This window comes from Aspergillus costaricaensis (genome assembly GCF_003184835.1).
Source record: "Aspergillus costaricaensis CBS 115574 unplaced genomic scaffold BO79scaffold_9, whole genome shotgun sequence".
NCBI lineage: Eukaryota > Fungi > Ascomycota > Eurotiomycetes > Eurotiales > Aspergillaceae > Aspergillus > Aspergillus costaricensis.
In genome coordinates, this window is record NW_020291809.1 from 234289 (window position 1) to 255750 (window position 21462).

The 21462-nt window shown below is 53.5% G+C and overlaps 4 protein-coding genes across 4 annotated transcripts; 2 read left to right on the top strand and 2 right to left on the bottom strand.

Annotated features, from left to right (window-relative positions):
* Positions 1–509: 509 nt before the first annotated feature.
* On the top strand, positions 510–15990 carry BO79DRAFT_280900 (nonribosomal peptide synthase; the record flags this gene model as incomplete). Its single annotated transcript, XM_025688101.1, has 4 exons — positions 510–917; positions 983–4294; positions 4355–12511; positions 12574–15990. 4 exons carry the CDS (start codon positions 510–512, stop codon positions 15988–15990), a joined length of 15294 nt encoding a protein of 5097 aa, XP_025541612.1.
* A 218-nt stretch (positions 15991–16208) lies between these two features.
* On the bottom strand, positions 16209–17211 carry BO79DRAFT_169810 (class I SAM-dependent methyltransferase; the record flags this gene model as incomplete). Its single annotated transcript, XM_025679499.1, has 4 exons — positions 16209–16715; positions 16766–16915; positions 16966–16986; positions 17044–17211. Coding segments are annotated over 4 exons (846 nt in total), but the record flags the coding sequence as incomplete, so codon positions are not given.
* A 1076-nt stretch (positions 17212–18287) lies between these two features.
* Positions 18288–19845, top strand: BO79DRAFT_169814 (MFS transporter; the record flags this gene model as incomplete). The annotated part of the gene is made up of 2 exons (XM_025679500.1): positions 18288–18570; positions 18628–19845. Coding segments are annotated over 2 exons (1475 nt in total), but the record flags the coding sequence as incomplete, so codon positions are not given.
* Positions 19846–19971: 126 nt separating this feature from the next.
* Positions 19972–21349, bottom strand: BO79DRAFT_191563 (sterigmatocystin 8-O-methyltransferase precursor; the record flags this gene model as incomplete). The annotated part of the gene is made up of 4 exons (XM_025680836.1): positions 21167–21349; positions 20977–21118; positions 20798–20924; positions 19972–20737 (listed from the first exon to the last, which is right to left on the bottom strand). Exons 1-4 carry the CDS (start codon positions 21326–21328, stop codon positions 19972–19974), a joined length of 1197 nt encoding a protein of 398 aa, XP_025541615.1. The 5' UTR covers positions 21329–21349.
* Positions 21350–21462: the final 113 nt, after the last annotated feature.

Genomic DNA, 21462 nt, shown 5'->3' on the forward strand with positions numbered 1-21462 from the left:
CTTGTAATTCTGTTTCTTCTTAATAGTTGTGGATTAATTGAAAGTAAGCTGATCAAGTCCTTGAAGCGTGCGAAAACAAGAGGGGATTGCTGAGTCCGTTAAGTAGGGCTTCAGCCCGGTTTGGGATCTCGGACCGCGGATTACCGTCACGTTACAGTACGTCTCCACTGTTTTCCGGTGCGATTCCGATGCAACTTCTCTTTCAGCTCTGCAGCAATGGACTTTGTATTTGCCCTGTTAATTTATCACAAAGTATGCTCTGCTGCAGCTCAGCCGCAAATCCGATGTTATTCTGTTTGCTTACCCTGGTTGTTTTTGCGTTAGTGGCACGGACGCCGGCAGCTGGAGACCGGTTACCAACGTGATGGATGAATATATATAGTGTCAATAGGTACTACTACAATGCAATAGTGACTATTGACTTATCTAGTTTCAGTAACTAGTGACTTCATCTTTATCTTGATAGTATTCGGTGAAATCTTCCAGTGCGATAGTTCTACCTGCACAACATGAGTCGCTTTTCCTGCATCTTCCCTACCTTGACAGATGGGTATGTCCCGAAACCAGATCATACTCGTGCCGCGGGTCGGCGCACATACACAATCGACCTGAGCGGATGGAAGGCCCCAGGTAGTGAGACAGAATCCCATATCCTGGCAGCCTGGGGCCTCGTTCTATCCAGCTACGTAGGCACCGATGAAGTGGCCTTTTACGTGGTGCCCACGACTGGTCCGGATACGACAGCATTGGCCGACTTGAAGGTCGAGGGAGATATGTCTCGCCAGTCCCTCACTTACGCTGCCGAGCAATTGTTGCACCCAGCGCTCGTGGGTGCCGGCCAGGTTTCCGGAGAGACTGCCAATACCATCATCACCTTTGCGAAGGATATTGAGTCGTTATTTGTTACACAAACCGAGGTACGCGTGTCACCACCCGTAGTACAGTGGCCGGGCTGGGTTTCTGGATGCTGACGGACATCTAGGAGTCCTTCCTTTCGTTGCATATTTATCGTGATGAGCAAGGACACATTTCACTATCACTGACCTACTACCTATCTCTGTTGACCGACGCGCAGGCAGCAAATGTGGGTACTGCCATGGCCCAGGCGCTGGCCGAGGTAGGGACATGCGACAACGACAGGCTAATCAAGGACCTCAACCTTATGAGTCCGGCACACCTTGAGCACATCTGGCGGTTTAATGCTAATGTCCCTGGTATATGGGAAGAGTGTTTCCATGATGTGATTGAGCGACACGCCACTAATCGACCACACTTTCTGGCGGTCGATGCCTGGGACACGAAGCTTACCTACGCAGACCTCGTAAGGGAGGCACGCCTGCTCGCAGCGTACCTCCAGCAACGCGGTGTGGGTCCAGGATCCGTGGTCCCCATTTCCTTCGAACGGTCGGGAGCAGCTCTGGTTGCTATGCTGGCTGTGTCCAAGGCCGGCGGGGCCTTTGTTAGCGTCCCCCCGAATCTCCCTGCTGGACGACTCGACGCCATCCTGGATGTCATCGAAGCACCGTTCGTGGTAACTTGGACGAAGTACGAATCGTTCTGGGCTGAACGTCTGCCTACGCTCCCTATCGACAACTATCCCAAGCCAGCTGCAGATGCGACGGTGGAAGCCCTCGGAAAGCCAGAGGACCTTTTCTACGTGATTTTCACTAGCGGCTCTACGGGCCGACCGAAAGGTTGCATGCTGTCCCATTCGAACTGGCTAAACGGTGCTCTCCGTAACGCCCCTAGTTGGAAGTATGGTCCCGAGAGCCGTGTCCTTCAAATGCTGAGCCACACTTTCGACATGAGTCTACTGGAGATATGCACTAGTCTGGGATCTGGGGCTTGTGTGTGTGTGCCGCGCACAGAGGAGATTGAAACCAGCATATCCGACGCCATCAACAGGTGGCAGGTTAATCATGTTATCATGACACCTTCACTTGCCCGCGCCTTGAGACCCGACGACGTGCCCGGGCTGAAGACAATGTGCCTGGGTGGTGAAGCCTTCCCCAAGGAGATAGTCACTATGTGGTCAGAGCGGATTAATCTCTGGCAGTTCTATGGCCCCAGCGAGTGTTCCATTAATTCGTCGTCGCGTCCGATTACACGGCCTGATGCGGATCCATTGAACATTGGTCCTCCCAACTCGGCTGCTTGCTGGGTAACAGATGTACACGATTACAATAAACTGGTCCCTGTTGGCGCTATTGGAGAGTTACTTGTTTCTGGGCCCATTGTCGGCATGGGATACCTGAAGAATCCAGTAAAGACAGCTGAGGCATTCCTTGAAGAAGTTGGATTTGTGGCGAAGGATGATCCCCAGTTTGGTGGATTCCGATTCTACCGAACAGGTGATCTTGTGCGCTGGAACTCGGACGGTACTATCACCTTCTGCGGCCGTGCTGACACACAAGTCAAGCTCAATGGCCAGAGACTCGAACTGGCCGAGGTGGAATATCAACTGGGGCTGGAGTCCGGTGTTCAGTATGCCATTGCCATGGCGCCTCAGGCGGGCCTATGCAAGAACAACCTCATTGCTATTCTCACAGTTAAGGGTACCAGCACTGGCAACCAGGATACGGCTGCCGACGAGATTCCACTGTTAGATCGCCGCGATCCGATCGTTCAGGAGACAGTGAAAAGGCTGCGTTCGCAACTTCAACACGCTCTACCGCGGTACATGGTACCAACCATCTGGGCATTCGTTGGGCGCATGCCCATGTCAGCCTCTGGCAAGATTGATCGCGTACAACTGCGGGATTGGGTACAGAAGATGAGCCAGGAGACTTTCGACGCAATCACTGGCCGCAGCTTGGAAGCCGAAGATCATGTTCTCGGCCTCAGTCGGTTAGAGCAGGAGGTTCAGCTCGCCTGGGCTGAAGCGCTGGGTTTATCCACCACCGAAGTAGGCCTGCAGCAGCCGTTTGTTGCGCTGGGCGGGGATTCCATCAAGGCCCTAGATGCCGTAGCCAGATGTCGAGCTCGTCAGATCAAGATTAGCATGGTGCATATCTTGTCTTGCGAAGGCGTCCGAGAGGCTGCCTCTTTGGCAGAAGTGCAGGAGACCCCTGCTCAGCAGGTGGCGGAGATGGCAGTGGATTACTCGAATCTCTGGACCCGGTTGTCAGATGACTACGATCTTGACAAGCTAGGTGTAACGCAACTTGAAGAGGTGGAAGATGTTTTCCCCTGCACCACCATGCAAGAGGGCATGTTCCTTGGCCAGATTCGTCGGCCTGGAGCTTACCACATGCGCTTCTTCCACCGCGTGCAGCTGAAAGGTGGTTGCCTGCCTACCGTGGAACGCATCCAACAGGCCTGGGCATCCCTTGTCGAAAGACATCCTTCACTACGCACAGTCTTCGTGGATGACCTGTCCCCAGAGGCCATATACCATTCAATTGTGTTGCGGTCGGTTCCAATGGAGCTTAGAATGCGTGAGGTGCCGCGCGACCTCAGAGCTGAAGCCGCCCTCGCCATGTTCACGGAGGAGCTTGTGCCATTTCGTGCCAATGCCCCCTTACACCGCATGCTTTTGCTGACCTGCCGCGGAAGAGTACCTTATTTCATGTTGGAAATCTCTCACGTCATCATGGACGGCTATGCGTTGTCTGTTTTCCGACGCGAATTCATCCGCGCTTGCTCCTCCAGTGCCCCCCTACGGCGAGGCCCAGACTACCGCATGTTTGCCAACTACCATCGCACACGACAAACCGACGATAGTGCGAGATATTGGACTAACTACTTAGCCGACTGTGTACCATGCCACATCCCTACTCATGCGGTGAGTACACCGAGCGATGGCCCCCCTGAATGGCCTCGGACGCTGCAGCGGCGCGACTTCGGCTTCGACAACAGTGCGGCGTTCCTGCAGCGATGCAAAGAGCGCCAGGTTACACTCGCTTGTGCGATCCGCGCTGCATGGGCGCTGGTACTGCGCGCCTATACCCAATCACAGGATGTTTGCTTCGGCTACGTCTCGTCCGGACGCAACGTGCCGGTGCCTGAGGTCGAGACCATTTTTGGTCTGTGTCTCAGTATGCAGGTCTGTCGGGCAAGACTAAGCGAGGCTTCCACGATCGCTAGTATCGCCAAGAAGATACAGGAGGATTATGTCGCTAGCTTGCCGTTCCAGCACTACCCGTTGGCAGAGGCACAACGCGGGCTGAAGCAAACACACGGACAGGGGCTATTCAACACGGCAATCTCCATGGAATGGGTGCCTCCAAGTGCAGAGGACGAGGACGCCTTACTTGATTTGGAGGAGATTCGTGAACAGGATGACCCGACTGAGGTGAGTTCGAAATCCAGCCTCCTGGCCGTACCCCTACTGATGACATGTAACCCGGCATAGTACGACATCGCCATTAGTGTGGATGTCCACGAAGGTCACATCAAATTGGGCTTCCTCTATTGGCCTAATTTGACGGGCTTCGAAATCACCCATCTAGCCGAGGCCCTGCAGGGCGCCATGAACTGCTTTGCCTTCCAGCCCGACGAGGCTCTCAACACTCTCAGTCTACTGCAGGCAAGTGATGTTTGCTCCGCCCTGGCTGACGGCCCTACGTTGCTACCTCTAGAAGCCGTCCGCGGCAATGTGGTGTCAATGATCGACCGCTGGGTGACGCGCCATCCGGAAGGCGCTGCCATCGATGGATGGGATGGATCCCTGACCTACAAGGAACTGTATGAGCAGTCTTCCTGGGTGGCTCGCAATCTTCTTCATCAAGGCGTACAACTGGGAGACCGCATTCTGGTGTGTGCGGACCGGTCGAGTCGTACTGTAGCCACCGTTCTTGGCATCGTGCGGGCAGGGTGCGTGCTGGTACTCTCGAACCCGACGGACCCAGCGAAGCGCCTCCAATGGCTGGCAAAAAGGTGCAATGCCGCCCTGATCGTTGCCGATCCTACATACGAAGAGCGGTTTGCGACTGCTGATGCCCGTGTACTATCAACGACCTCCGTCTGTGCCCCAGCAGCCTGGGACTACGAGTTCCCAGCCTTAGATGAACATGACCTCATCAGCATTCTCTTCACATCCGGCAGCACTGGCACCCCGAAAGGCATTCTGATGGAGCATGGTGCACTCGCGACCAGTGTGCTCCTGGGCCATGGCCGTACATTACGCTTCTCCCGCCACACCCGCATGCTGCATTTTGCCTCGTTGACCTTCGATGCTGCCCTGGCGGAGATCTTCACTACCTTGGCACATGGCGGGTGTATCTGCGTGCCTTGTGAGGAAGACCGTCTTTCTGATGTGCCTGGTTGTATCTCCCGCTTTGCGGTCAACATGGCTATGCTGACCCCCTCGGTCGGGAGGCTGTTGGAGCCAGGGGCTCTGCCAACATTGAAGAGCCTGATCATGGTCGGCGAACCGATGTCCCGGCTGGATGTGGAGCGGTTCGCTCCGGTTCTTGACCTCTACAACGGTGCAGGGCCTACAGAAACATCCATCATGGTTACAATCGCCGGGCCGATGAAACCTACTGATGAGCCAGTAGATCTGGGCTATGCTGTCGCTGGGGTCAGGTTGTGGGTGACTGAGGCTGAGAACCCTAATCGACTGGCTCCGTTGGGAGCAGTCGGCGAGTTGGTCGTCGAAGGCCGCTTGGTCACTCGTGGATATCTGGATGACCCAGCACGGACGCATGAAGCCTTCCTTCCCAGTTTACCATGGCTTCCATCACAACATGCCTTATACCGAACAGGTGATTTGGTGCGGTATGCTGACGATGGTAGTCTACGGTATATGGGACGGAAGGACACGCAGGTCAAGTTGCGCGGACAACGCATTGAGTTGCAAGAGGTCGAGTATCATCTACGAAAGAGCTTGCAGCAAGCACAGATTGTGGTGGAGATGGTCGTTCCGGCGGGGAAGATGCGTGCTCAGGCTAGCCTGGTCGCTTTTGTCAGTGGGCTGACTGCGGCAGATGTTGAGTCGTCGTCTGCATGTAACTTGGAAGGAATGATACCTATCTCGCAAATTGTCTTACCCAAGACTGCTTTGGAAGCGCTTGAGGAAGTCCTGCCCCGCCACATGATACCGTCGGTGTATTATGCCCTGGACACTATTCCGCTGTCGGTCAACGGCAAGGCAGATCGGCGGCGACTGCGTGAGATGGGTTCCTTGCTGCTAGCATCTAGTGCCGCCCATAAGAACACCATTGAAGGAATGAGGAAGTCCGTCAAATGGACGCCAGCATCGGAGCTGGAGCGGACACTGTTGGAGTTGATGGCTGCGACACTGGGACTCGAGGCTGAGACAATGCATGGCGATGACAGCTTCTTTGAGTTGGGCGGTGACTCTGTCTCTGCCATGAAGTTGGTAGCCACAGCTCGGGATAAATACAAGCTGTCGTTGAGCGTTCCCCAGATGTTCAGATATCCGACTATTTGTCAGTTAGCCGCCGAAGTTGGGGAACCCGCTGGGCAGTCAGCAAGCTCAGCTTCGTCCACAACGGAGGAAGGGTTTACATTCAGCACGCCAGACGACTCTTCCACCAATGACGGAGTCGACGACGACTTCTTACAGCTGGCCACTGCCCAGCTGGCCCAATTAGCCCAAGAGAAGGGCAAGAAGGTGGATATTGCTGGTCTTCTGAAGCAGCTGCAGGGCGGTTCCTCTTCCACTAAGACTCCGTCCGTGTCTTCCTCATCTTCATCATCTTCGTCATCTAAAAGGAAGAAGAAGGCGGCCCTGGCCGAAGCAGCTGCTCCTATCTCAGTCCAATTTTCCTTGCTGGATGGTGGCGCAGATGTTCTGGATAAGGTCCGTGCACAGGCTGTAGAGCATTGCAAGATCCCACACAAGGATATTGAAGATATTTATCCCGCCACAGCTTTGCAAGAGGGGATGATAGCACTCACGGCCCGCACACCTGGGGTTTATACCACAACTTTGACCTGCGATCTTTCCGAGCAGGTCGATCTCGCACGGCTGCACTACGCCTGGGGTAAAGCTGCTGAGGCGCATCCAATCCTCCGGACCCGGATTATCCTGACCGACAACAACACGGCAGTGCAGGTTGTGCAGCGTGCGAAAGGGCTTCCATGGGACACATATTCCTTGCGAGAGGGCGACGTTCTCCCGGACCTAACGTCGAACATGACCTCTGGATCTCCCCTTCTGCGCCTGGCTGTAGTACACCGGCAAAATCAACCTCGGATGCTCCTGGTGGCCATTCATCATGCTCTCTACGATGGATGGTCGATGCCACTCCTCAAGGAGGCAGTTGAGGATGCCTACCATGGTCGGGACTTGCGGCCACAGCCCTTCACCCCATTCATCAAACACCTCATTGCGGGCAAAGTGGCGGCACAGGCCTTTTGGACCACGCATCTGGACAGCTTTGCAGGAGGCGTGTTCCCTAATTTGCCCGGCGTCGACCACCAAGTTCAGCCGAAGGAACGCCGAACCCGCTCACTGACTATGCCAACAGCGACCCCCAGAGCCCAGTATACTATGGCGACAAAGATTCAAGCAGCTTGGGCCGTGACTGTGTCGCGATATGCAGAGGATAATGACGTTGTCTTTGGTAGTGTTAGTACCGGACGTTCCGCGCCTGTGCCAGCGATTGATCGCATGGTCGGTCCCACAATTACGACTGTACCTGTTCGCATCTCGCTCGGTGACCAAACAGAGAGACTCACCTCACTTCTGCAGAGGGTACAAGATGATAGCTGGGAAAGAATGGATCATGAACACCTGGGCCTACAGCATATCCGTCGCCTTGGTGAATCTGCTGCTGCCGCTTGTGGCTTCCAAACGCTGCTTGTAATCCAGCCGCGTGAACAGCCTAACAACAAATACCGTTCTACTTTGCTTTCAAGTTTGCAGGATGTGGCCGAACTCGAGGGCGTGGATACGTATCCGCTAATGTTGGTGTGTGAGCCTGACGGTGCCAGACTGCATTTGAGTGCCGTGTTTGATCCAGTCGTTCTGGACGGAGTCACGTTGGAGCGGATGCTCGCTAATTGGGAGCTCGTTCTAACCCAGCTGTGGAATGAGCCTGACATGGCAGTACTTGAACTTGATGCCGTGTCGTGCAGTGACAAAGAGACTTTGATACGATGGAATACTGGAGAAACAATTGCCGACGGGTGTGCCCATGACGCAGTGTGTGAGTGGAGTAGCCGCACCCCTCATGCACCCGCTGTCTGTGCTTGGGACGGGGAATGGACTTACGAGGAACTAGAGAGATGCTCTTCTCTCGTAGCAAGTCAAATCCTCGCACATGATGTATCCTCCGGAGACTTTATCGCTCTTTACCATGAAAAGTCCCGGTGGGCGGCGGCCGGAATTCTCGCGGTTTTCAAAGCCGGTGCCATTCTGATTACTCTCGACCCGGCCCATCCAACAGACAGAATCAAGAATATCCTGGATCAAGCACGACCGCGCCTTATCCTGACCTCCCAGTCCCTCCTCGATGTGGCTAGAAATCTTGAGACCCCGGCCCTGAGTGTACAGTTCGCAGCATCACAACCATTGCCCGAAGGATGGTCCAGTCTACCCACAATAAGCTCTACCCAGGCTGCATATGCCCCGTTTACCTCTGGATCAACAGGTCGACCGAAGGGGATCCCGCTTGATCATCGCGGTCTGGCGGCTTCAACTGCATCAATAGCTCGTTCTTGCCTACTCCGCCCAGCATCTCGGGTACTTCATTTTGCCAGCTTCGCCTTTGACGCCAGCATGATGGAACACCTGATAGCATGGCACGCTGGTGGCTGTCTATGTATCCCTGATGAAACCGCAAGGCAGACGGATCTGGCCAAGTGTATCCGGGATTTCAACGTTACTTGGGCTTTTCTCACACCTTCCTGCCTAAGACTAATCACCCCAGATGATGTTCCGTCCCTCCAAGCCTTGGGACTCGGTGGGGAGTCTATGACGTCCGAGGATATCGCCATCTGGAGCCCGAGACTCCGCCAGATCGTCCAGCTATACGGGCCAGCGGAGTGTTGCATCGTGGCTGCATTGACCGAAGTGACAAAACCATCTGAGAATCGGTTGATAGGGAGACCCAACGCCTGTCGTTGCTGGGTAGTTGACCTGCAGAACCCAGATCGCCTAGCACCCATAGGCGCTGTTGGAGAATTGCTAATTGAGGGGATTACTGTCGGTCGGGGTTATATTAACGATCCTGACCGAACCACTCCGGCATTCATACGGCCTCCTAAATGGCTTCAAACACTGTATCCTGATGACCAAGAGCCAAAGCGGCTCTATCGGACCGGCGACCTCGTGCGTTATGCTGATGTGGACGGCAAGCTGGCCTTCATCGGGCGAAGAGACGGCCAGCTCAAGCTTCATGGACAACGTATTGAGTTGGCGGACGTCGAAGCTCACCTCCGTCCTCTAATACCTGCGACGCAAAAGATGGCTGTCGAGATGCTTCACAGTGCGGACAACCAGAATCTCATTTTGGCTGCCTTTCTGGAAGAAATGTCAACGCCACAAAAGCCAACAGAGCGAGAGGTTAAACTATTGCACCCAAGTCAATCCCAATGTGCCCTAGATGTTATGGCCATTGATAGCGCGTTATCTCGAAAGGTTCCACAATACATGATTCCCAGCATGTATCTACATATTTCGCGTCTGCCTCTAAGTGCATCTGGAAAGTTGGACCGTCGCCACCTGCGCGAGATGATAGCAGAGCTTCCACGCCAAAGGCTCAACGAGTACGCTGCTGGATCAGGCCTCCGCGTTCCTGACCGACCAAAAACATTCCAAGAGCAGGAGATGCAGGCTATCTGGGCCCGAGTATTGTCACTGGACCCGAACACAATTGGAGTCAACGACGATTTCTTCCGCATCGGCGGCGACTCCATTTCCGGGATGCAAGTCGCCACCAAATGCAATGCGGCTGGCATTCATATCACCAGTGCGGATCTCTTCCGACACCGTACCATCGAGCAACTGATATGCCATCTTAATTCTATCAGAACCACTGACTGCGCGTCAGTCTCGCTACCTGCAGAGCCGGTGGACGAATGGGTTGCTCTCGCCCCTATCCAGCAACTCTTTTTCGAAGTTGCCCCAGAGGGGCCGAATCACTTTAACCAGAGCCTGCTCCTTCGCACCAGCCGCCGGGTCAGTGTAGAGGAACTCGCCGGAGGCTTGGATATTCTCGTTGGAAGGCATTCTATGCTACGCGCGAGATTCTGCCGCAAGGATTCCGGCCAGTGGTTCCAGCAGGTAAAGTCCCTGGATTCTGAGCCTGCTAGTAACTTTTACCGGTTGGCTGCGCACAACCAGATAACTCGTGAGTCGCTGCCAACACTTTTTACAACGGCTCAGATGGCATTGTCTATTCAGGATGGGCCGCTCTTGACCGTGGATCTGGTAGAGCTCGAGGACGGTAGGCAGCTCGTCTACCTGGCGGCCCATCATCTGATTATTGACCTTGTCTCGTGGCGCATTTTGCACGGGGAGCTGGAGGAATATCTCCAGACAGGCTCTCTCAGTTCCGCCACAGGGTCGGTTCCTTTCATAACCTGGAGTCAATTACAGGCCGAATACAGCGCCGAACACCTCACTCCCGCGCGTGCTTTACCTGGCTTCCAGGAAGCAAATGATGACTTCGATGTCATGAGGTACTGGGGAATTTCTTCCGAGTCGAACACGTTCGGGCAAACCTCAATATCCCGATGTACCTTGGACCGCACTGTGACTGACATCCTCTTCGGAAGCGCTAACAAGGTGATGGATACTCGACCGGTTGAGATTTTGCAGGCCGCCCTCTGGTACTCTTGTAATCAAGCTCTCACTGACCGTCCGGGTCCAAGTATTTATGTTGAAGGCCATGGGCGAGAGCCTTGGACGGATGCCATCAACGTTTCGGGAACGGTTGGTTGGTTTACGACCATGTCTCCTCTGGTGTCCACTCCATGGGATCACCTATCACGGACAACAATGCGGGACTTCGTCGATGCACTCAGCTATATCAAGGACCAGCGCCGACGCATTCCGGCAAACGGATGGGCATATTTCACCTCTCGCTACCTGAACGACGAAGGCAGGGTTGCATATGGGCGCACGAAGCCGGTTGTGGAAGTTCTGTTTAACTACATGGGCCAGTACCAGGAGATGAATCGTGAGGGTGCCATGCTACAGCTAGCCGGCAATGACATCCAGTCCGGCACCGGTGCTTCAGACATTGCCGACAACGTGCCACGCTTTTCATTGATCGACGTTAGCGCGTTTACTGCGAACGGGTGCCTAACCTTCGAGTTTACATTCCCGCAATTGATGCAGCAGGATGCTCGACTGGAACAGTGTATTAAGGAGTGTGAACGTACTCTCGTCGCCGCTGCTAGTTCACTGTCAGCGGAAGGACCCCGCAAGACGTTGACCGACTTTCCCCTTATGTCTGCACTCACCTACGACCAACTGAGCCAGTTCCTCGATCATACGCTACCTTCGCTGGGTCTACGTGCTCAAGACGTCTTGGATATCTACCCTTGCTCCCCCGTGCAACAGGGCATGTTGCTGGCCCAGCTGCGCGATCGGCAGGCATATCAGCAACGATTCAAGTTCCAGGTTATGTCTCGCGGGCCAACAGACCAACTTCCATTGGAAAAGGTGAAAGGTGCTTGGACGGAAGTGATCAATCGACATGACATCCTCCGTACTCTCCTTCTCCCAGTTTCAGATCACAGCCACTTTCACCAGGTAGTCATGGTCCCTGGTAGCCTTCAACACCTGGTTCAAATTAATGCGATGGACACCAATCCCGCAGATGGCCTACCTCACACGATCAAAATCACCAGCGACTCGGCTGACACCATAATCTGCGACTGGAAAGTCAGTCATGCATTAGTCGATGCTATGTCGATAGCTGTCATTCAACGGGAGGTCAATCAAGCGTTCGAAGGTTCGCTGGGACAGTATCGAGATGTACCACAATATGTGGATTACATTAAATGGCTTTCTCTGCAAGACAACACCGAAGCGCAGGCATATTGGCAAAATCATCTCAAGGAAGTGGAGCCATGTCTCTTTCCACAACTGACTTCTTCGCCGAACCCGATCAGTCCGGAAGGTACTATCTCTGCCATTCGTGCCACCTGGACCCGCGATGCGCGGATGGACGATCTATGCCATAAGCACGCTATCACATTGACAAATCTATTCCAAATTGTTTGGGCCGTTGTGCTCGGCGCCTATGTAGGCACGGATGAGGTTTGTTTCGGCTATACAACCCTTGGTCGAGACGTGCCTGTCGACGGGGTTGAAACGATGGTCGGTCCCTTAGTCAATGTTCTTGCCGCGACCGTCCAGCTTAAACAGGATGAGTCAATCTTGAACGCACTCCTCACCCATCAAAACCGTCTCACCAGTAGTTTGCAACATCAGCATTATGCGTTGGCAGACGTGTATGCCTGTTTGGGACTGGCCGGGTCTCAGCTGTTCAACACCATCGTATCGTTGCAAGATATATCTCACTTCGACGTTCCAGACGAGCGAGGGACCCGGCTCGAAATGCTACCTGCAAATGATGTCTCAGAGGTTTGTCCCCAAACTTGGTCCACGAAGCCCCCTATATTGTCTGATGTTAACATTCAATTCAGTACAATGTAGCCCTCAATATCGGTGTTGACAAATCCTCTATTCAGCTGGTCTGCAGCTACCAAACCGTATCTCTGTCCGCGGAGCAGGCCGACGCACTACTGCGAACGGTCTTTCATGTACTGGGTGAAATCCTGAGGGACCCCACCCAACGATTTTGTGAGCTCGAGGTCATCAGCCCTAAGTGTAAAGAGCAACTTGTGAAATGGAACGCTGGTATGCTTGCCCCAACCGATGAATACATCCATGAGAAGATCCAAGGCCAGTGCCGTATCCACGCTTCCCGACAAGCCGTTTGTGCCTGGGACGGCATGTTTACCTACGCCGAAGTCGACGATTTGTCTTCACGCCTGGCAGCACGGCTCATTAGAATGGGGGTAACCTCCGAGGACATCATCCCGATCTACTCACCCAAATCCCGATGGACGGTCATCGCCATTCTAGGCGTTCTAAAGGCTGGGGCTGCCTTCACACTTCTGGAAGTCTCGCATCCAATGGCTCGACTGCGTGTGATATGCAATCAGATCAAAGCTCCTATGATTATTGCACCAGCATCGCATGCCGTTCCAGCGGCGAATTTGGCTCCTATCTTAGTCGTGCTCGACAACATCACGTCCTTGGCCCAGGAAAGACCAGTCCCCTTACCGGCTGTCGGTATACCACCAGCGAGAGAAGCTCTCGCCTATCTCATCTTCACCTCAGGTTCCACGGGAAACCCCAAGGGGGTTATGGTCACCCATCAGAATTTGTGCAGTAACGCGTCGATCATCACAACGTCTGTCAATATGACTTCCGACAGCCGGGTGCTACAGTTTGCATCACATGCATTTGATGGGTGTATCTTGGAATTACTGGGTGCGCTGATCGCAGGTGCCTGTCTGATCATCCCGTCCGAGTCGGAGAACAAGGAAGACCTGGCTGGTTGTATCGAGCACATGGACGTCACTTGGGCACTCCTGACCCCTTCCGTCGCAAGGATCTTGAAGCCAGAGACCCTTCCTAGGCTAAGTAATTTAGTCCTCGGAGGCGAGCCGATAGCTGCTTCTGATTTAGATATGTGGCGGGGGCACGTACAGGTGGTGTGTGCCTATGGCCCAACCGAAACTACCATTGTCGCTAGTACGACATCACCCTCCACCTTTCCCACCGATGGGAAGGATATTGGCGTGCCAAACGGTAGCTCCCTTTGGATTGTCGACAGATGGAACTATCACAAGCTGTCGCCTCTTGGAGCCACAGGCGAGCTTTTGATTGAAGGGCCCAATGTAAGCCAAGGTTATCTTGGGGATCCAGAAAAAACCAGCAATGCCTTCCCAGATGCTCCACGCTGGCTGTCACGACTCCGGAAATCGCCTACTAGGGTCTACCGAACCGGTGACTTGGTTCGCTTCGACACATCTACGGGCACCATTTGCTTCGTGGGACGCAAAGATAACCAGATCAAATTCCATGGGCAGCGCATCGAGCTCGGTGAGATCGAACATCATGCTCAGTTGGCATTTTCGAGTGCCAGCACGGTCATCGTCGATTTGATTACCCCTGAACAGCCTCAACAGCCATATATTGTTACATTCGTGCATCAACCAGATGCAAACACTAAAGCGACCGGCACCATCGACAACATTCTGCTTCCTCCATCCGAGTCCTTCCGAGCAGACGCTCTGGCAGCGCAGAACAAGATGCACAAACGACTTCCGCACTACATGGTCCCAGCAGTGTTCCTCCCTTTGCATCGTCTTCCTCTATCAGCCACTGGCAAAGCCGATCGGAAACGTCTCCGACAATGTGCACTTGCTCTGTCCAGCTCTGCGCTTAGTGAATACCGCGCTACGGCCTCGACGAAGCGTATTCCTTCCACCGGAGCGGAGCGCAAAATGCAGGATTTGGTTGCAACTGTTCTGGGAAGGGACCCTGCTGAGATCGGCATGGATGACAGCTTTTTCTATCTGGGAGGTGACTCCGTGCAAGCAATGCGCTTGGTTGCTGAGGGACGTCAGCAAGGGCTTGCCCTTTCCCTTCGAGCGATTTTTGACTCTCCCCGTCTACGTGACCTTGCCGACCAAACGAGAAGTCCAAACGGAGATAATCAGCGAGTGCCGGCCGCTTCATCGGCCGGCCTACGTGATAATTGCGACCAAATAGACAGAGTAGTTGCAACTAACTCCCTCAAGAAGACTGACGTGGCCGATGTCCTTCCCACAACCTCCTTCCAGCGCCACTGGCTAGACACACAACTGAAGAGCTACATTGTCGTCGACATACCAGGCCCGATCGACCCGGCCCGTCTTCTTAGGGCCATGCATCGTGTTGTGGAGGCTTACCCAATTCTCCGGGTCTCCTTTGTGCCTTATGAAACGACCACCATGCAAGTGATCCAAAACACGGTAGTGGCCATAACCAATGCCGACCTGTCAACCAGTACCGTGGAAGACATTTGCCGCCAGGATGCAGATACCCCAACAGTTCCAGGTATGCCGTACCTGCGCATCATCCTAGCGACCCAAGGCGAAGCCGATCATACATTAATCATGCGGCTTTCTCACGCCCAATACGATGCCGTCTCACTTTCCCTTCTCATGAATGATCTGAGCCATGCATACGCAAACGAGACTCATCCCCTACCTTCGACCCACTTCCCCCGGTTCAATGACTACATTACCTACCAGCAAGCTCAGAGGGCCGATCCCACAGCGACCACATTCTGGCGCCATCTCCTCCAGGATATCCCGCTCACCTACCTTAACCTCAATCCAGCCGGGTCAGCAACCAGCAATGGAACTCCGATTACACTTTCCCGCGACATTAACATCGCTGCTCTCCCCTCACTTCCCAGCGATATTACCATAGCCACAACAATCAAAGCAGCCTGGTCCTTGGTCCTAGCCCAGAAGACCGATTCTCTTGCCGTGATATTCGGCCAAGTGGTTCACGGTCGGGCCATTGCCCTTCCTGGGGTCGAGGGAATCGTCGGTCCCTGTGCTAATATTACGCCCGTTGTTGCACGCCTGGGTCTTCAGACTACGGGATTTGAGTTAATGCAAACCTTGCAAGACCAACACCGCTCTGCTATGCCGTACGAGACGGTGGATCTAGATGACGCGCTGGCTTACACCAAGACCTCGCAGGCCGGGAGTAAAGGGTTGCAAACAATCGTGCAGCATCAGAATAACGTGATGGTTGATGATATGGAATTGTTGCTTGGAGAGGTCAAGTGTGGGGTAGATGTCAGGGCAGTAGATCATGTGCCGAAAGAGGTATGGGTTTATTCGTCTGTTGATGAGAAGAGACCGGGTATGTTGGAGGTGAAGATCATGTCATCGACGTTGGTGCTGGGTGAGGAGGTGGCGGAGGAGTTGATGGGTTTGCTTGTAGAGAAAATAGTGGGGTTGTTGAGGCATCCTGAGGGTGTGTGTGTTTGAATGAGCTGTGTTAAGGAGAGACAGTAAAGCTTAGGCTGTTGTATATATGTTATTGAATGAATATGACGTGAAGATCACATAGTATAAACTCCACTTTGACCAACAGGATTCTCTCCCCTCCCGCCCTCTAGATGATGATTACACACTCTTCTCCCACCCGACCCAACATCATCAGCAACCCCAAATCACTCACTCAATACACAAATCCAGACCTAATCTCTCCTGACAACAAACTGCATCTTAAATGTGGTCTCCCCATTATGCGCTACCTTCGTAATCCCCTTCCACTCCTCGCCCGTAACATCAACGCTCCACTGCGTCCCCGTCTCCCTCCCCACCTGCTCCCACAACCTCCTCCACGAATCCAAATTATGGCGCCAAATCTTCGACTCCAATTCGTTCGCCCACACCTCCCGAGAATTGTAGTCACCCACATGGCGACCAACCACCATGGAACCGGCCTTCGGCCTTAGCAGCTTAATGACCTGCTTAGCCAGCTTGACCTGGGTATCCCAGTCGAAGAGATGGAAGAATGAGGCCGCATTGATTATGTCTACTTTCTCGCTGAGTCGCCGGAATAGTTCACTGCTGCTGTCGAAGATGTCTCCGGTGATGAATTGGCATGCCAGGGTGTCGCGGTCCGCGAAGAGGTCGTATCCCAGTTCGATGAATTGGGGGTGCAGGTCTGAGCCGTAGATTTGAGATTGAGGGGCTCCTTGGTGCACCTGCTTAGGTTAGTAATTGGCTTTGGGGTTATTGGCTGAGGGGGGAGTACAAGATGTCTGATGTCCTGGCCCATGGCGCATCCCAGATCCAGGTAAATGTCGGAGGTATCCTTCAAGCGGGATAGGATCTCAGGGTATGCAGTTGAGTTGCATATGGTGATATCAAGGAACCGGAAAGATCCGATACATGGATAGGGAAACTTATCTGATCAGTAATGACAGTGACTAGTATGGGGAGGTGTAGACTTACGACTGCAAATGCGCGATCTCTCTGTTGTACCCAGTGATATTCAGTATATATTTGCCTAGATCAAAGGTATACACTTACCACTTCTTTGACATGGTCAATGATCTTCTCCTCCGGGATCTTGCTGTACTCGGCAAGAATGGTACGCGCGGGCTCCTTGACCTCAGCCAGTTCGGGCTCATACCAGCTAAACTGGCGGTTGATGCCATCCTGCGAAGGACCTACCGTACTTGTGGTTGGTTCGCTCATGGTGATCTGCTGCAAATGGATAGGGGAAGAACTGAGATCTACGGTCGGGGTTTCATTCGGGGTTTCGGGCAAGAAGATGAAGACGAGGAAAAGACTGTGGCGGAACCTAACCGTGTGGTGCGGGGCTGCTGCCGTCGGACATCCGATGCCTTCGGAGTTAGAGCAGTGAATTAGTATGGACTAACAAAGAGAATGATATTTTGATAATAGGTGTTTTATGGATCTATATGTTGCCATCCATAGACCTATCAGAATCGATCGGACATTATTTCATAGAAGTGTAAGCGACAAGCCGACAGATGAGGAACAAGCTTTCGCCAACCCTTCAGACCTTGGTGTGCAAGGGACTGACCCACTGCTGTCCAACGGCGTCCAGAATGTTCTTCCACGTACAACTGGCATGGCATATGGAGATTTGCTTCAGATGTTTGCTCCACTACTTGCATCTATAGACGGATCACCCTTTCTACTGCGACCGTGCGTTCTGCGCTACTTCGACTTGAAAAGTTGCACCCTTAGCTCAACTTTAGCCGAGATGGCTCAAACGGCACTATGTCTACCAATCCTATGCACTACGATCCTTCGTGTCTTCTTGATATCATCAGTAATGCTCAGACTGTTTCTCGGCATTTTGATCTGACCCCCGGCATAAGTTATCTCCAGCCTTGTCCTGAATCCTGATAATGCGGGCATCCCCGCTTATCGGAGTAGCGGCCGGCGGAGCTGTCCGCTTAGCCGAGCAGAGCTGAATACTGCCCTGAATTCGACCTACAATTGTTCGAACAGAACAATTGTATTAAGAGCTATAACAAGAGTAGTACCTTATCCCTCTATTCACCACATCTTCAAAAATCCTTCATACCATACAACCGAATCAAATGCCCACCTATATCACCCCGGAGCCCTCCGAAGGCCACCAAGGATCGGGGTTATCAAAGGATCTGCATAAGCACCATCTGCACACCATTCCGAATTCAGCGAGGGCCTCGGGGCCGGCAATATTTCATTTGCACATAAATGTCTCCGACCTCGCCTGGACGATTTTCTTTATTTTTCGCACACCACTCTCCATGCAACAATGGTCCGCATATGGCCCAAATCCGCCCATGACCAGCCATCGGACCTGGAAAAAGCGTCTCCCTCGCGCGACCCCGAATACCAGGTGAAATGGGACCCGGATGATCCCTTAAATCCGCAGAATTGGCCAGTGCGCTACAAATGGTGGGTGACGGTGCAACTAGGCATGCTCGCTCTAGCCGGCAGTTTGGGCTCCAGCATCACCACCTCTGCCGATGATACCATCGCCGAGTATATTGGCGTGAGCAGCGAAGTCGCTGTTCTCGATGTGTCCCTGTACATGTGAGTTTCCCCGTCGCAATACTTCCACCCACTCAATCAGCCACTAACCAATCCCAGTCTCGGCTTCGTCCTCGGCCCCATCATCTGGGCCCCCGTCTCCGAAGTCTGGGGTCGGCGTGTCAGCATGCTCCCCGCCATATTCTGCCTGGCGATCTTTGACATTGGCACTGCGAACAGCCGCAACGCCCCAGCCGTATTCATCACGCGCTTCTTCGCCGGCTTCTTTGGCTCTGCGCCCATCAGCAACGTCACCGCCGCGTTGGGCGACATGTGGAGCAAAGAAACGCGCGGCACAGCCGTGAGCATCTACGCGATCGCCGTAAATGGCGGTCCAGACCTGGGCCCCATCATCGGCGCAGCCATCATGGCCAATTCGAATCTCAGCTGGCGATGGACCGCATACATCCACGCGATCTGGGTCTTCGCGACCTTCCTCATGGCCTTTTTCTTCCTCCCGGAACTCTATCCGCTCGTGCTGCTGAAACGCAAAGCGCAAAGCCTCCGTAAATCCACCAATGACAGCCGTTACTGGCATCCCCACGAACACCTGCACCTGTCTGTCCAATCCATCGTCACGAAACAGCTTGCTCGGCCGCTGCGCATGCTCTGCACTGAACCTATCGTCACATGTATCGCTTTCTACGCGGCCTTCGTCTACGCCGTCATGTACCTCACCCTCGAAGTCTTCCCTATCGCATTCGAAGAACTCCGCGGCTGGTCCCCTGTCGTCGGTGCCCTCCCCTTCCTCGCCCTCCTAATCGGTGTTATCCTCTCCACCGGAGTCAACATCTACAATCAATTCCGCTACAACCGCATCTCCGCGGCCGCAAACGGTGCACCCGTCCCAGAGGCCCGCTTACCTCCCATGATGTTTGGCGGTGTGGTTCTTGTGCTCGGGCTATTCTGGTTCGCCTGGACGGCCACGCCCGCTTACCACTGGATTCTGCCCTGCTTGGCAGCATTCTGTATCGGAGCAGGGTTCAATTGCATTTTCCAGCAATGTTTGAATTTCCTCATCGACGTGTACCGCGTATATGCGGCTAGTTCAACTGCCGCTGTCACCTTCCTGAGAAGTATCATGGCGGCGGGGTTGCCGTTAGCGGCGAAGCCGATGATCAGGGCCCTCGGCATTGGACCCGCGATATCTATTATCGGCGCTGTAGCGGCGGTGTTGTTGCCAGTGCCGTTTTTGTTTGTCAGATATGGGCCGGCGTTGAGGAGGGCGTCGAAGATGATTGATGGGCAGTGATTCAGCGTCTTTAGGGTGTTGGTTACGGGTTGATCATATCATATTTGCATCAGTGAAGCATATAGAATATACTAAATATGACCTGAGATGAATAAAACGTAAAATGTACAGCTAATGTCATGCAGACACATTGTAAAATGAGTAGTAGAAGATTATATCCGCGCCTCCACCACCCCCGTCTCCATCCCCTCATTCTCACTCCCCACCCAACACTTCACCAGCCTCAACCCCGCCCTCCTAAGTAACTCCGCATATTGCCTCTCCGTCCTCTCCGCGCCAGCGAAACTCACCATCATACTTAGATCCCCGATAGCAGCCATCAACCCGCCCCCTGTCTCCGGAATGACCTTCTCCACAATCAACAAGACCGACTCCTCTCTCATCGCCTCCCGCACTCGACTCAGAATTTTCACTACCTCGTTATCAGGCCAATCGTGCAACACAGTGCGGAGCATATACCCCCTCGCTCCCTTGACAGGCTGCTCGGTGAAGAAATCATACCCTTGGCTCTCTATAACACCATCAGGTATCTCCGCATCAGTGACAACATGGGGTAAGTCCTGAAGAATCAGTCGACCAGAGAGATCAGGGAATGCAGAGTGGAAGGCGAGAAGGTCTTGGCCTTGGCCGCCGCCGATATCTACCAACAGTACTGAATTGGGGTTTGCGGATTTAACCTGGAGTTTCTCGGTGACGGGGAAGAGATTGAACCATGGTTGTCCGGCTCGGCGGATGGGAGATTTCATGACTGTGTTGAAGGAGGACTGGTAGTAGGGCTTTGTGGCCAGGTAGTCGAAGTAGTGGGAGGATGTGCCGGCGGCGAATTGGAAGGGCGTGTTGGTTAGGGAGTTGGGGTTGGTCCAGTTGTTTTTGGCGAAGTAGTCCGGGAGGTGGGTGAGGAAGGAGTGGAAGTGCGTGCTGGGGTGTGTTAGGGGGTATCAAGATTGTTGTGGAGGGGAGGGGGAGGGGAGCAAGTACAAGTGGATGATTGCTGCTGCGATTGGGGAGGTTGAAATGTAGGATGAGGAGAGAGGAGTAGGTGTGAAGGTGTCGGATGTGTGTTGTTTGAGGGTTCCTATGGCGGAGAGGAAGCGCATGATTCGGGCTGCATGTTTTGTCAGGAGGTAGGTGTGCTGACGGGAGTATTTGTTTCATACCGACGAGGACTGGGTCTGCTTTTGTGTCAGTGGCTATCTGGGCTACAGTGACTTTGCCGGTCTCATTCTGAGATGAGTGGTGGATGACTGCGTCGAAGAGCTTAAGGTCGATGGCTAGACGGAGGACCATGGTTTGATGTTCCTGGTCTCTGATTAGTATCGACTATCGTAGATTGATAATGATGCATACCGTAAACAAAAGCTTGAATGTCTTTTCAAGCGGCGATTCACACATCCCCTTCAGTCTGTCGCATGCAGACGACAGCTCCGCACGCTGCTGCTCATCTATATTGTTAAGCTCGCCACTGGAGGTGACAGCGTTGATGGACTTGATAAGATCGGAAACACTCATTTTGTAGACCCTCTATAAAACATAGTAATAAACGAAAAAGTGGCTAATAAGCTTGGTAGTTCTTCAGGTCTGATGATGCGCGTCATCACAGTCTTATATACGAAGAAGCTCGGTAGATCGGTGGACCGTCCCCG